The sequence below is a fragment of the Felis catus genome, chromosome B3, assembly GCF_018350175.1.
Source record: "Felis catus isolate Fca126 chromosome B3, F.catus_Fca126_mat1.0, whole genome shotgun sequence".
Classification (NCBI taxonomy): Eukaryota; Metazoa; Chordata; class Mammalia; order Carnivora; family Felidae; genus Felis; species Felis catus.
The window spans coordinates 111,508,666-111,525,515 of record NC_058373.1 but is presented as its reverse complement, the minus strand read 5'-3'; the positions used below and the strand labels follow the sequence as shown (position 1 = coordinate 111,525,515).

Genomic DNA, 16,850 nt, shown 5'->3' with positions numbered 1-16,850 from the left:
CTCTTAGCAAGATAAAAGGAGTAAACAAAAATAATCAGTATCAGGAATGAAAAGAAGGACATTACTACAGGTACCACAGGTGTGGAGAAGAATATTAAAAAGTCATTATGAACAACTTTATGTTAATACATTTGAAAATGTTGATAAAATGTACACATTCCTTGAAAAACACATCTTACCAAAACTGACATAAGAAAAAATAGAAAATATGAAGAGTCCAATTTCTATTAAAAAGATCAAATCCAGAATTTAAAACCTTCCCATGTCCTCTTTCACTCCCCAACTCAACCCTTGCACACCCCTCAAAAGACTCTAGACCCAGAGGGCTTTGCTGGTAGAATTCTAACAAAGATTTAAAATAGAATGAATACCAACTTTATACAAAACCTTCCAGAGAATAGAACTTCCCTGCATAACCTTGCTACCAAAACCCAAAAGGCATTGTAAGAAGGAAAAACTACAGGTATACATGTCTTGTTTAACATAGAAAAAAATTCTGAAATAAAACACTGGCAAATTTAATCCAGCAATATATAAAAAGGCTAGTAAAAATTCCAGGGAGAAAGCATTTGTTTGTCAGACTGGAAAGGCTAGGAATCTTGACCACAAATCTCATTAAAATATTCTCACACAGGGAAGCAACAGTTTCCCTAAGGAAAAATAAGATACTCTTAATAGCATAAGGAATAATGGATGCAGGGTTGCAAAAATGAAAACCACATATATAAGGGAAGGTTACAAGTAGATGGCAGGTGCTCTATACATTCCAACCTATTCACTTGTTCTAGGAATATAAGTATACTCTTTACATGAGAGATGAGCAGTTACAGAGATGAGAGCCTAGAGCAAATTTTCCAATCAACCAACAGGAACAAAGACATCCCTACTTCCTAATACCAACTTCTTGAACAGAAGTAAGATATGACCTATGAAACACCCCATCAGTTTCCTTTCTACCCATGTCAATGTTCCACACTTCTGTTGTCTCAGTCAAATTTTCCACCAGAAGAGTCATGCTTTGGCTCTAATCCATCTGGGAAAATTACTGCATAGCTCAGAAAAAGAGATAATCCCTAAATTAATTATACATTCTTTGTGGTTTGTAAATGTATAGTTTACAGCTAGCATCTAAATTCCAGAAGAAATATCTTCTGTTTTCCTGAAACAAACAAACAAGCTTATTAGTAGGTCACAAAGTCACATTTGAATTTTCTTTAAGTTGTAATCTCAAAAATAAATGGACCTAGAACAAAAATGAATTAAGTTAAAAGGAAAGCTGTCAATTAAGTACTCTTTAGATTTTACAAGTTCTGTCCAGCTGCAACATCTGGCCTGCTTATGGTGCACTGCTCAAGGGCTTTTGAACAAGTTTCAATAATTTTCTAGGTATTTTCTGCTAAATGTCAACCATGACTGAGAGGCAATGTGGCAGATTCAAATTCCAAGAAGCAAAAATTCTGTGAACCGACAGTAATTTCATATTATTAAAGGTTGAGATAAAACAAACACGAAGCATGTAAAGGCATTCCTATAGAATGGCAGGCTAAGAAAGTGATGATCTCTAAGTTTTTAAAAGAAAGACTATGACATATTTACCTAACATGCTGGCAATTAACAAGTAAGAAAGCGATGTCTGCAGAAAGACAAGTAAGAGCACAGAGAAAACATGGGAAAATAAGCAGATGTACATTGGTTCCCAAACCAAAAAATTCAATCATTAATTTAATCTAGGTCAGTATCACCTCATGTCTAGATTAATACTACGTTTCCTAGTTAATTTCATTCCAATGAGGCACATGCCCCAAATTCACCTGAAAATCTAAATCTTACTCAACCATTTTCAATGTGTCATTCCTCTGCTAAAAATCCAACCGTACCTCCCTATTACTACCAACAAAGTCTAAACTAAACTCTAGCTGTCAGAACCACGATGATTTGACCTACCCCAGTACTTCTGGAAAGGAGAATTGTGGGTTAAATATGGCTACACATTCTTTGCAGTTCCTCTTTCTCTGCCCTGAATATGGAGTGTCCCTTTCACTTGCATACACTAGTAGAAGGTGACAGAAGGGACACTGTGTGACTTTGGATACTTGGCCTTTTTCTGCTCTTGCCCTCTTGGAACACTACTATATAAGACACCTGGACTATCCTGCTGGAAAAGCTACATGGAAGGGAGCAACTGACGGCCCCAGCTAATGAGTGAGGTCATCTGGACTGCCTTACCACAATGTAGCAACCACAAGAGCAACCCCAGATTAGAAAAACAACCCAGTTGAGGACAACTTAAATTAATGAAATTTTGTTTTAAGTCACTGGGTTTTTACTTTATCTTATATTACATATATATGTGTGTGTGTGTGTGTGTGTGTATACACATAATTTTACATTGTATATAAACCCAATTTTTAAAAAGAATGCAATAAGGGGCGCCTGGGTGGCGCAGTCGGTTAAGCGACCGACTTCAGCCAGGTCACAATCTCGCGATCCGTGAGTTCGAGCCCCGCGTCAGGCTCTGGGCTGATGGCTCAGAGCCTGGAGCCTGTTTCCGATCCTGTGTCTCCCTCTCTCTCTGCCCCTCCCCCGTTCATGCTCTGTCTCTCTCTGTCCCAAAAATAAATAAACGTTGAAAAAAAAATTTTTTTTTAAAAAAAGAATGCAATAAGAAAACAAACTTTAATACAAAACCTCAGCTTTTAAAAAATAGGTAACAAATGTGAACAGACACCTCACAGAAGAATGGCAATTAAGCACATGAAAAAAATGTTCAACACCATTAGGCATGATAGAAATGCAAACTGAGGGGCAGCTGGGTAGCTCAGTCCATTGAGCATCAGACTCTTGATTTTGGCTGAGGTCATGATCTCATAGGTCATAAGTTCGGCCTGCATCAGGCTTTGCACTGAGAGCACAGAGCCTGCTTGCGATTCTTCCTCTTTCCCCTTCTCTCTGCCCCTCCCCCACTAGTGCTCTGTATCTCTCTCAAAATAAATAAACATTAAAGAAAAAAAGAAATGCAAGTTGAAGCTACAGTGAGATAATACTACATTTCTGTTAAAACAGCTAAAATAAAAATAACTAACAATAGCAAGTGCTAAAAGTGAGAGCAACTGGAACTCCCAAGCATTGTTGGTAGGAATGCAAAACGATGCAGATAAACTGAAAAACATTTGGGCAACTTCTTAAAAAATTAAAAATGCACTCAAATGACCCAGCCACCCCACTCCTAGATATTTACCCGAGAGAAATAAAAACTTATGTTCCTGCAAAGAGCTATAGAGCAAATGTTATAACAGCTTTGTTCATAATTGTCCAAAAACAAAAACAACCCTAACATCCTTTAACTGGTCAATACATCAAAAAAAAAAAAAAAAAAAAAAAGAGAACAATACTGTGATACCTCAATACTGTCGAATACTACTCAGTATTAAAAAGGAATTAAGGGGCACCTGGGTGGCTCAGTCGGTTGAGCGTCTGACTTTGGCTCAGGTCATGATCTCACAACTCTGTGAGTTCAAGCCCCACACCAGGCTCTGTGCTGATGGCTCGGAGCCTGAAGCCTGCTTCAGATTCTGTGTCTCCCTCTTTCTCTGCCCCTAACCCACTCGCATTCTGTCTCTGTCTCTCTCAAAAATAAATAAACATTAGAAAAAAAAAAATTTTTTTAAATAAAAAAATAAAAAGGAATTAAAATAATACTCAGGAAAAAGAAAAAAAACTACCAATACACACAATAACATTAATGAATCCCAAGTACATTATACTAAATGAAAAAAAAAAAAAGATACAGGGGCGCCTGGGTGGCTCAGTCGGTTAAGCATCTGACTTCGGCTCTGGTCATGATCTCACAGTCCGTGAGTTCAAGCCCCGCGTCGGGCTCTATGCTGACAGCTCAGAGCCTGGAGGCTGCTTCAGATTCTGTGTCTCCCTCTCTCTCTGACCCTCCCCTGTTCATGCTCTGTGTCTCTCTATCTCAAAAATAAATAAACATTTTTTTTAATTTTTAAAAAAAAAGATACAAAAGGAGACAAACCACATTATTCTACTTAGGAACAGAATAAAATGCAGGAGAAAATAGATCAGTGGGTATTAGGGACAGAAGGTAAGGCTAGAATTTGACCACAAATGGGCACAACAGAATTCTGGTGGGAGGTAGAATTCTTCTATAATTTAATTGTGGTGGTAGTTACAGGACTGTAAGTATTTGCCACAATTCATACACCTATGTGCTAAAAAAAAAAAAAGAATTTTAATGTATAAAAATTATTCATCAATAAGTCAGAATTAGACACACACACACACACCCCAACCTCCCAAACTTTGTGCATAAACATTTGTATCCCTCAGAATAATGATTTTTAAATTATTTTCCTAAATATGTAGTACAATCAACAAAATTATCAAATTCTAGCTGAAGAACTGGTTAGATGGTTTTAAAACTAGTGTCCTAAATCTTAAAAATTGTAATTTCAAGCTTCTGAGTTGCTTTCCAAACCCAATCCATATGCCTCATCTGAAAGAAATGACCTAGTTTTACAGACATATGAATTACTCCTTTTTGGTCTAGCTTATGAACACATTTTTTTTTTTTAATAAGAAAAAGACATAGCAAATTGGGTACAAAATGTTACAATGAGTGAGGGAAAAAACACCAACACCAGTAGCACATCTACTGTTCTTCCTTTTATGCCAGGGTTTCTAAAATGGAATCCCTCTGGCTAAAACACAAATGTCCCTACCCGTAAAGTTGATGGAAAGACCTGAGGAGGTTTTTGTCCCTAATGAGGGAAAATAATTACTTATTTATTTTCCTAAAATTACAGCTCTCTCTATAAAAACTAACTCAAACCGTGTTTTCAGATTATATTTACAATATTAAAGCATGACGTACTGTCTCAGCTCTTAGTTGTCTCTACATTTGAACACAGTAGTTGAGAATTTAATTTCAACAGAAATGAATATAAATAAAGTGGCTTACAAAACCCAAAGATCACTCCACAGAAGAAACAACTATTATTAGAGGCAAGCTTTCTTTCATGCAATACAAACAAAATACTTGGCAGTCAGAAATAAACCAGCTGAAGTATCAGTATTGAAGTTGGAATGAGGAGAAAAATAATCAATTATTTACGAGCCTAAATTGTTAAGAAGCAAAATCTTTTCCAAGGAGCAATGATTCCCAGGATGTAGAATAAGATTTTACTACAATCAAAGCATATCCCAAAATCAATTAGCCCAGCATCTACTCTTGGCGATCTCCTACATGAGATTTTAGTTGAGATTTCTGAATCAGTGACTTCTCTCTGGTTTCTATTCACAGAGGCAACACATTTCATCAGAGTCCAGGCTTTCAGGTCATACTGCTAGGAAGCAAAGTAAGCTCCACCACTTGTGGAAAGTATAACTTTGGGAAAAATTAAATTACTTAATATCCCTTTCATACCTCATCTGTAAAATGGTTATAAAAATAGTACCGGCATCTCATAAAGAAATTTATGAAATTTAATGAGATAATCCAAGCAAAGCCCTTGGCACAGTACCTGGCACATGATAAACTTGATAAATGACAGCTATTATTATTAACCTCTAAATTATCAACCTTTGATTCTCATAACAAATGACTGAGTAAGACTCAATTGAGAGATCACCTTCTCCATGATACTCCCAGGCTCCTGCCCAAAAGGAAATAAAAGGATATATAAATGCAAGAAGTTCTCTGTCCACTTTCTAATCCCTAATTACTTTGTATTTTACCGCATGGTACTACTTCTACAAATGACAGGAATAATTTTTCATTCATTGTATAAAATTCTTAAAACCTAGCATTTTCTTCCATAGAACATAAAAGGACCAAAAATAATATTATGGTGAAGAAAAAAGTTGAGAGAAAGAAGTGAGTTCCAAAGAAAGAGTGCATGGGCAGTGGCAGTGGGGAGGTAGGGGAATCAGAGAACCATAGAAGTCTTCCCTCAAGCTCCAAAAGCATGTGACTCTGCCAACTACATTCTTTTTTCACAGACTGCTACTCATCTTCCACACCCTAGCATTCTCCCTCTCTCCTTCCCCATCTGCTCTGAAGGCTCTATGTACAGTAGGATGCTTTCACCTTCTACTCTTCAATGTATCTTTCTCAAAAGGGAATGAATTCTGTCCTCTTTTTCTCTACACTACCTCTCTTCAGGTCAATTACCAACTCTAGAGTAATGACTCCATCTCAAATCTTCAAATTCTAGCTTGAGAGACAGCAGGCACTAAACACATAATCACCTTCATATATAAAGCAGAGGAACTAGAATTTAGGAATTATTTGTTCCCTGAAAATACAAGATTTTGTATTTCCTAACAGGTGATGCCTTCCAACATACATGGCACATTTTTTAATAGACTAGAAGCAGCAACAATAACAATTCCCTAGGTTCCAGATCCAGTTGTTTTATTTAATGATGAATTTTTGTTTCTTCATTTTAATAAGTTATATTTAGACTGACTCAGTCTCCCAATTATTATAAATGTCATTGTTATAGTCCATATAATAAAAATTTTAATATGTACTAATTTAAATCATAGTTTGTATTTAATGTATCAAAATTATTCAAAATGCTGAAGACAACTATAAATGAAGTATAAAAACATAAATTAAATGGCGTGGTTTTTCTATATTAAAATCTATATGCAAAATAAGTTTTGACACTATGGAGAAATTCTCTATTTATATAGAATTGGTATAAAAAGTATCTCACTAAAATATTTAAATTTTTACAAAAACAGTTTAAAAAAATCATTAAGTATTTTTTAATCGATGAATGAAGCCCTGAAACTAAAAATAAAGTACAATACTTCATCATTCTTCCTTCATTTTCAGAACCTACCGGAGAGATTCAGCCATTCGCCTCAAATCTTCATTTTGCTGTTTTAAGCGTTCAAGCTTTGCCAGAATCTTGGACAGTTCTCGGCTAGAGTGATCAGGGTGGTCATTATCTCGTACCAAGTGACCACCTATATAAAACAGCAAGGTCCCCCAGGCAAAAAGAATGAGCATAATCCAACGCCAGGAACCAGTCCATGGCCGCATTTTCAGATTTTCAACTCACTCCCCTGGCTTCCCGGAGCTCAAAGAATTGGAAACATCTTAAGTTTGTTTGTAGCTAGTGCGTAAGCAGTAGCCTTTTGTTGTTTCAACACGTCATGCTTCAGAGAATTTGTGTCTCTGGTAGTCCTGTAGCGAATCTTTCAAGGAGATCCTCCTGGTGGTATGAGTAAGAAGCTTTACTGTCTTGTGCTTCATGGACTCTACATGCTGTGGAAAGAGTAAGAAACGTATTTAAATTATTTAGGATATGGAAAATAGCATATGCTGAGATTCATGGAGTTGGAGGAAACACTCTGGTGTTGACTGGCAGATAACCTAACTGCCTAATAATAAGTAAAAGGCAAATGCTTTCATATCTGCCTATTAAATCAACTATGTATATATACTAGGGCTCTACCAGATTAATTAATTGGCTCTAAGCGTGAAAGTCCTCTAAGTGCCATCATCACTTTTCCTTCATACATCATTGTCAATAGATCATATATGGAGATCAAAAGACTGTATCTTTGAATAAGCAATCAAAACCAAAGAAAATGTATTCAACTACATATTTTGGTCTAATGTTTCCATTAACTCAAACAGAAACATGTTCTCTGTATGAGTGAATTCATTCCTGTAAGATCTTGACTCCATCCCCCTCCATCTCACTACTCAACTGCAGGTTGAGTATACTACTTAACCCTGCAGGTGACAGACAGAGTGTCACTGATAAATTCTAAAAGTGATGTGTATGTTAGCTAATAAGCAAAGGTTATCACAGCCATTAAGCAGCAGGTAACCACTCCATATATCACAAGCAAAGGCTCATAAAGATTAGGCTAGATTATCCGTTCCTCAATTTATTAAAAAATACCAATAATTGCAACATAAGCCTATACCAATTATATCTGAGTCACTGTGCATCTTAATTATAAGTGCACATACTTTCTCAGGCGTGGCTGTGGGTTTCATTTGTCACTTTATCATCTGGCTTAGAATCCCCTTTAGAAACAAAACAGTTTTTTCCCCAAGAAAAAAATTATAGGCAGATCAAAGATCAGTCATATGATGCCTACTTTTCATGCTATATAGAAAAATACAGATATTCAGAGTTTACTAGTTAAAAAGCAAATTAAAAAATGAATCCACTGATGGTTTAAGGTATGGATTTAATTCAGTAAGTCAACAAAAGAAGCTATTAAATCTGAGTTAATAATATTGTGGGTGACAATATATGCAACATTGTAAATTGCTGTTATACCATATGCTGAATCCATAATATAGTCTAGTTAATTCCAAACTATACCAATAAGATATTAATTTTTTTAATCTTTCCCTTCATAGCAAAAGTTAACTTAGAAACATAACTGTGATAAACAAAAGAGAAGATAGCTTTCTAAAGACATCATTTAAATAACAATAAAAAGGGGCGCCTGGGTGGCGCAGTCGGTTAAGCATCCGACTTCAGCCAGGTCACGATCTCGCGGTCCGTGAGTTCGAGCCCCGCGTCAGGCTCTGGGCTGATGGCTCAGAGCCTGGAGCCTGTTTCCGATTCTGTGTCTCCCTCTCTCTCTGCCCCTCCCCCGTTCATGCTCTGTCTCTCTCTGTCCCAAAAATAAATAAACGTTGAAAAAAATAAACAAATAAATAACAATAAAAAGATGTGCTGTAACATTTTATTAAAATTACAATTAAAAATCATAATTTTTCAAAGCCAGCAAAACTATAATAACTCAAATAGAAACAGAAGTCTACAGAAACATAAATCTTGTTACATAAAATACCTTAAATTATAAACCATCATCAAAAATAACCAAAATATTAAATTACCACATTTCACAACGTAGTAATATTGACATTACAGAAGTTGTAAAAACTCATTAAAAATTATTTTAGGAGATGGGGCACCTGGGTGGCTCAGTTGGTTAAGCATCCGACTTCAGATCAGGTCACGATCTCACAGTTCGTGGGTTCGAGCCCCATGTTAGGCTCCAAGCTGACATCTCAGAGCCTGGAGCCTTCTTCAGATTCTGTGTGTCTCTCTCTGCCCCTCCCCTACTCATGCTCTGTCTCTCTCTCTCTCAAAAATAAATAAAAGCATTTTTAAAAAAATTGTTGTAGGAGCAAAACATGGTCATTTTCTTAATAGCATCATTTGCACTTTTCTTTTAAGTTTATTTATTTATTTTGAGAGAGCGCATGAGCATGTAAGCGTGAGTGGGGGAGAGGCAGAGAGAGAGGGAGAGAGAATCCCAAGCAGGCTCCATTATGTCAACCCAGAGCCTGATGCAGGGCTCAATCTCAGGAACCATAAGACCATGATCTGAGCCAAAATCAAAAGCTGGATGCTTAACTGACACAGCCATCCAGGCACCCCTGCATTCTGTTTTTGGAAGAGAATCCTTCCCAATTTTATTGTTCTTGGCTAGTATTTAAACATGAAATCAGAAAAAACAAGCCAAGCTGAACATCAAGTAGTTTTCTATGTAATTTTCCTTAGCATGGTTTAAAAGTTGGTATAGAATTTTTTACCCTATCCATAATGAATGCCTGCTTCCTTACTGTGTTTACTGCCTATTGTTTGAACTATGAACTATGTCTGTTAAAATGTAAACTCCATGATATTTCTCCATTTTGTTCACTGATGTATCCTAAGTACTTAGAGCAGTATTTGACCCTTAGTAGGTACTAATAAAATTTTTGAATAAGTGAATGAGTGAAGGATATCATACATGACATATGGTAGTATGATATATTACACAATTCATGCACATTAGCCTCAAGTGCCATTTTATACTCCACTTAAGAAAGCAAATCTGAATGTAGAAAGTAAGACAGTGCTATTATGAGGAAAACAGTTCAAAAATAAAAGACATCCATAAGCTTTAGGATTTATTATTATCAACACATGTCTCACAAGACACCCTCAAATATTTAAAATATACTGGTCTACGGGGCACCTGGGTGGCTCAGACAGTCAGGCATCCAACTTCGGCTCAGGTCATGATCTTGCGGTCTGTGAGCTCGAGCCCCGCGTTGGGCTCTGTGCTGACAGCTCAGAGCCTGGAGCCTGCCTTGGATTCTGTGTCTCCTTCTCTCTCTGCCCCTCCCCTGCTTACACTTGTATCTGTCTCTCTTTCTCTCAAAAGTAAATAAATATTAAAAAAAATTACAATATATTGGTCTAAAAGGCCATAACATCAACTTATGGTTACCTTTCAAACATGAGAAAATGATTTTGTCAACATTAGTGAAAATATTTCAAATTTATTAGTAAGAAAGATTTCAACATTAACTACGTGAGCTAATTTCTGACTAAAATTTGTATAGTAGTGTTTGTTGAGATTTCTTCTAGGAGTGGGTTAAGTATTTATTAATTCATTCTTATTTGAGATTCACATACCACCTTTCATCTGCAGAATATATATATATATATATTTTTTTTTTTTCAGAATATTAAGTGGATTGAAATGTGTCAGGTTTCCTTACACAAATTTATTTAATTAGTGAATACCACTTTTTTTTTTAAGGTAATGGGTATTTAAATGATTTTTTTTTTGTATTTACAGAGATTCTTTGGGTTACATTTGCTTAATGTCTCTGAAACAAAAAAATATATATGTAATTTTTCAAAGTAATTTCTTGAATCTGAAAGCTAAAGTATATAATCAGTAAAACTGAGAGCTTTAATAAAGTTGCTCTGAGGCTTAGATGGCATTAATATATAATGCACTTACTATAATGCTGGGCCCATAAGAGGTGCTCAATAAAAGGTAATACTATTTTAATGCTGATACGATATGGAGATTAAAAATATGGGTACTAGAATAGGCAAAGCCTAGACTAGAGTGTTGTTCTGCTATATCACAGCTAGGTAACCTTACTGACGTTCAATTTCTTTTTCTGTAAAATGGATATAATACATACTACCTCTCCCACAGAATACTAAAAGAGGCGTAGACAAAATAATCTTGGGAAGCAGTTAGCATATCACTAGTGAATTTTTCTTATGCTACATATGTTAATGCTGTTACATTATTTTAGACTCATTTATAATATTTTGTATAATTTATATACCATATATTATCATAGGCAGTTTCTAAAATAGATGCCAATGATCCCGGTGTCCTGTACTCATGCCCTGTGTAATCTCCACCTCCTGAATGTGGGCTGGACCTAGTGACTTGCTTCTTAGAATACAGCAAAGTGATATGATTTCACTTCTGAGATAAGTTTACAAAACACTGATATTTCTTTCTTGCTCACATTCTCTCTTCTTGTTTACTTTGATGCTGCCATTTGAAAAGGCCCATGTGGAATGGAACTGAATCTGCCAACAACCACATGAGTAAGCCTGGAAATGGATCCTGCACCTGTCAAACTTTGATGTGACTACAGCTTGGTTCACATTTTGATTTCAGGCTTTTGAAAGACCATAAGCCAGATGATCTAGCTAAGCCATGCCCAGATTCTTGGCCAGCAGATAATAACTGTTTTAAACCACTCAGTCTTAGGGCAATTTGTTATGTAACAATAGATAATTAATATACATGCCAACTTCCTACTGGGGCTGAATGCCTGGTCTTCAGTTCATGTGTTCTTCTTTCTGTTCACAGCAAGTTGTACAAAGTCTAAGGCACGGAGTAGGCATTCCAGATACCAGACACAATTGAATCTTAATCACATTTTCTTATATATCCTGCTAACACATCTTACAAATACCATAAAAGTTAAACTCAATTTACAGCTTAGTTTTATACCATACTAAAAGTGTAAAGGCCATTTTTCTTAATGTTTGCTAAACAGAGTTCCACTTCCAACCATGTCAGAATAACTAGTACTAGATTTGCCCTCACACGTAAACAACTAGAAAACCTAAATATTCAGAAAAACTGTTTTCAGAGATTGGGCAATGGTCAGGCAAGACTGTGATACCTGAGATGAGATTAACAATCAAAGGTAAGCCCTATAATTACTCCAGCTTTCTACCTAAAATTTACTGAACACCCCACAAAAGGGGAGAGCCCAGGCAAAGCACAGCTATCTTCCTGAGGTGATAAGATAGAGACTACAGTTTAAAAGTTTAAGGGGAGAGGATCTACAAGTCAGTATATCAAAGAGGAGGGAGTTGCCCAGAGAAAAGGATCCAAAAATCGGCATAAGTGATCTTTTAGTCTTTGGCTAGATACTAGGCTCTACATGCAGAAGTCTCACAAGGCTGGCAAAGAACGATTATCAAGGAAAGAAAAATTAAATACTAGGTAAATGAAAAATGAACATCTCTCAGAGATCGTATAAAGGGGAAAACCTAGGAGTCCCACTCACATAAAATGAAAATGCCATATAGAAAATCTAGGGCATTCAGCAGAAAGCCAAGAAATAAAACATCTTAGAAGTGAAAGTTAAGTAAGCCGTAGAGTAGGGATCAAAAAATTGTCTCTAAAGAACAAGATAATAAATATCACAAGCTATGTGCAACACATACAGTCTCTACCATATATTTTTGTTTTTATTTTTTATTTCTTTATAGCCCTTTAAGAATGTAAAATCCAATTTTAGCTCAAAAGCTATACAAAAACACTCTGTCGACCAGCTTTAGCTCATGAGTCAAAAGTTTAATGTCTCCAGCCATAGAATAAAGATTAGGCTGACAAGAGCTATAACAAAACTTAAAAACAAGCTACAGAAGGACCAAGGTGATCCAAAAGTAAATTAAATTGTCTATCAAATTCTTTCAAGAAAGACAACAAAATACAGTCAACAATATAAAGTTCACACTCTCCAACAACTAATCAAAAATTACAAAGAACACTGAGAGAGATCATCTTGTGATGCAGGCATCCAATGACATGCTAAAGACTAAGGATGTCCTAGAATACTGAGCAAAAATCTTGGCACTCCAAGGCCCCACACCAAGAATGAGGTAGCAGCATTTGACTACTGCAAAAGTTTTAAGTCTCTGATTCAGTGAAGGGAACAACTGCAAAAACAACAATTCAATCACTGACTGGAATGACCCCATCCCCATCCATACATAAACAAACAGCCTCAAAGAAGAAACGTGCCCATTTCTGGGCATAACCATTCACCTCAGTCTTTACTGCTCTGTCCTTAAAATGTCTGGCATGCAACATAAATCATGAGACATAAAAAAAAAAAAAAGCAAGATGTAACAAACCATTTTCAAGAGATAAAGCAAACACCAGAACCAGAATCATAAATGAACTAGATGTTAGAACTACCAGACAGAAAAATTAGAATAATTATAACTAAACATTAAAAAATCTGTGATAAATGTGGACAACATACATGAACTAATGGATTCAGCAGTTGAAATACCAAATAAACAAAAATAAAATATCAGAGGACCTTAAACAGGCCTATAAGAAAACTGGACAAAAGTGAAAACGAATCAGTGAACATGACAAGAGGTCACAGATATTATACAAAAATAAAACCCGAAGAGGAAAAAAAGACTGGGGAAAAAAAGGAACTCAAAAGCTGTGGGAGGATGATCTGAAACATATGTAACTGGAGCTGCAGAGAGGATAAAAAATGAGGCAAAAAATGCATTTTAAAAGATGTTAGCTGAGAATTTTCTAAAATGAATGAATGATAAACCACAAATCTAAGAAATGAAGAAAACTGCTGGAAGGATAAATTTAAAAGGTAGGCAAAGCTGCTGAAAAACAAAGATAGAAAATCTTGCAGGTAGCTAGGGAAAAAACTTAACATACAGATAAACAAAGAATAAGAACATACTTCTTATGAAAAACAATGTCAACCAGAAGACAAGGGAGCAACTTCTTCAAAATACTGGGTAGGGAGGGGGCGCCTGGGTGGCTCAGTTGGTTAAGAGTCTGACTTCGGGTCAGGTCATGATCTCACAGCTAATTAGTTCGAGTCCCGCATCGGGCTCTGTGCTAGAGCCTGCTTCAGATTCTGTCTCTCCCTCTCTCTGCCCCTCCCCAGCTCACACTCTGTCTCTCTATCTCTCTCTCTCTCTCTCAAAAATAAATAAACGTTAAAAACATTAAAAAAAAAAAAAATACTGGGTGGGGAGAATGGGAGTGGGGAGAAGGTCAACTTACAACCAGTGAAAATATCTTCCAAAAGTTAGTTGTTTCCAGGAGAAGAAAAGGGGGGAGAGGGTGCTGAAAAATACTGTGCCAGCAAAACCGCACTACATATAAAAAGTTAAATGAAGTCTTTCAAGTAGGAGGAGGAGGATACTATGTAGAAATATGGATCTACACAAAGAAAAAAATAGCACCAAAAATGGTAAAATCTAAAGAAAATAACGACATATTTCCCCTTAACTTAATAACAATAAATAGCTAATTCACAAATGGCAATAATGTGTCACTAGGTTTACAAATCTGTAGAATATATGATGACAAAACACAAAGGGAGAGGAGGGAGGAAATGGGAGTGCACTGTAGTAAAGTTCTCACTATATATTAGACTGAGAACTTAAAAATGTATATTGTAAGCCCTAGAGCTGCACTGTCTGCTTCAGTTGTCACTAGCCACATGCAATTATTTAAATTAGAATGGAAAGCCTGGGTGGTTCAGTCGGTTGAGCTGCAGACTTCAGCTCAAGTCATGATCTCACAGGTTCGTGAGTTCGAGAACCACATCAGGCTCACTGCTGTCAACGCAAAGCCCACTTTAGATCTCTATCCTCCTCTCTCTCTGCCCCTCCCCTGCTCAGTGTTCTCTCTCTCAAAAATAAATAAAACATTTAAAAAAATTTTAAATTAGAATTAAAATTATAAATGTATCCTCAGTCATAATTCAATCGTTCAATAGCCACTTGTGCCTATGGCTACCACTGTGAATGATACAGATTTGGAACACTTCCATCATCTCATTAAGTATCAGCCAGGACTCTTCCAGAGCAACAAATAATTTAGAAAATAAAAATAAGTATGAAAAATCCGATAGTGGAGACAAAATTTTTTAAAAAGTGTAATTCAAAATATGAAACAGAAAGGATGAACATAAGATATCTAATTTAGATATCTTTGGGCTTTCTGAGATAGGAGATAATTTAGTATCTTGAAAAGACAGGGGAAGTTTCACAGTTGCAACAGGGAAGGGAGCACATTTGAGATAAGAGAAATGGTATGAGCAAAGGTCTTTGTTCATTATGGTGACCATTTCTGAAACGAACTCTCCTGTGCCACCAGTTAGTAGTTTACCTTCTAATAAGTTACTTCACTCAGTGTAGTTATTTATATACTAAGCTCTATTCATTTTAAAATATATAGTATGGTTCTTATCATCATTTGTAATAGAGAACACGTGGAACAAATCTACCAGGTACTTTATCTGTATAAAACACCGTAATTCAATCACTCATTCCCTCAAAAAATACTTAATAAGTCCCTATCATATAAAAGACACTGTCCTAGGCAGTGGATTGTAGCAGTGAACAAGACAGACTAAAGTCTCTGCCCTCAAGAGGTAATATTCTAATGCATTCTAATTGCAAAGGAAAATAATTGAACAGAAACAACCTCATAAAAGCCTCTTCTTGCAGCAACCAACATATGAGTGATACAGTGAGTAACTGAATATGGACTGTACCACCTAATACATTTCTAAAAGAACTAGTTTAATCATTCTGTTAAAAATAACAACAAATGCAGTACCATTCATAACAATGTCAAATGGACTATTCTTATCTCTAACAAATATGAAAATGACCAATAGCCACTTCCTTTAGCATATGACTATGTACAGATGTTTCCAAGAATTACATTCAAGAGGCTTCACTTTATTGCTAAGGCCAAAAGATGAGCACATGAAAATATGCTACAGAACTGACTGACTAAGGGTCAGAACAAAGACTTGTTCTGCTATGAACCATGTTCGTAAGAGGGTGGTGTTCTAAACTCAAAAATCAATCGGTACTTATTTAACTAATATAAGTATGTATACACTTATACGTTGTGCAAAGGGAAATATGGCATCATATATCCAGTATTTACATGAACATGCCCTTTGATGAGAAATTCCACTACAGGAATTTTAACACATGAACAAAATGCATTTACAACATTTTTCCAATATTTCCATGCTGGAAAAAAATATAACTGCCCATTAACAGAAGTATGGCTTAATAAATTATGAATTACTTTTACCCCCATAAAACTGTGCTTTTAGCATGATGCCAATAAGGAGGAAAATGTGACTCCAAAGAAAATCAGTTTAAAACAAACCCCTAAGAGCTGATGATAGCATACAAGAAAACTAAAACAATTACTAAAAATACATGCCAGGATGTAAATTTGAAAACTAGAAAAGAAATAAAAACCACAACAAAAAAATGCAACTTCTATAACTAAAGAAAAAAATCAAATGTTTAAAAATTGTCTTGGAAAAGATTAAAGAGCAGATTAGATGCTACAGAGGAGAAGTTCAGTGGATTTGAAAACAGTGTAATAAAAAATATCATCACAAGGAAAAGACAATTTAACAACTGTATGGTGACAAATGTTAACTAGACTTATTGTGGTGATCGTTTCATAATATATACAAATATCAAATCATGATATTGTACACCTGAAACTAATATAATGTTATATGTTAATTTTTAAAAATTATCCAAAGAGAAAAATATTCAGAAAAAAAATCTGAAGGAGATTTGATAAAAAAGAAAAATTTAAAGCTGCCAATTTATAGCACTGACCCTAGGTTAGATATTATGGTGCTGCACAGCTAACACCAGAGCTATATCATCATGAACTGAAAACTTTTGGGTATAAAACTCAAA

The 16,850-nt window shown here is 35.6% G+C and overlaps 1 protein-coding gene across 17 annotated transcripts in view; it reads right to left on the bottom strand.

Moving 5' to 3' along the window:
* Nucleotides 1-16,850, bottom strand: part of FUT8 (fucosyltransferase 8) — a 312,310-nt gene that overhangs the window by 152,317 nt on the left and 143,143 nt on the right. For all 17 annotated transcript variants that reach the window (XM_045060078.1, XM_011283275.3, XM_045060082.1 and 14 more), the window contains one exon: nt 6,870-7,297. In XM_045060078.1, coding sequence (XP_044916013.1) covers nt 6,870-7,072 — 203 coding nt within the window. In that variant the 5' untranslated portion in view covers nt 7,073-7,297. The remainder of the gene's footprint in view (nt 1-6,869; nt 7,298-16,850) is intronic.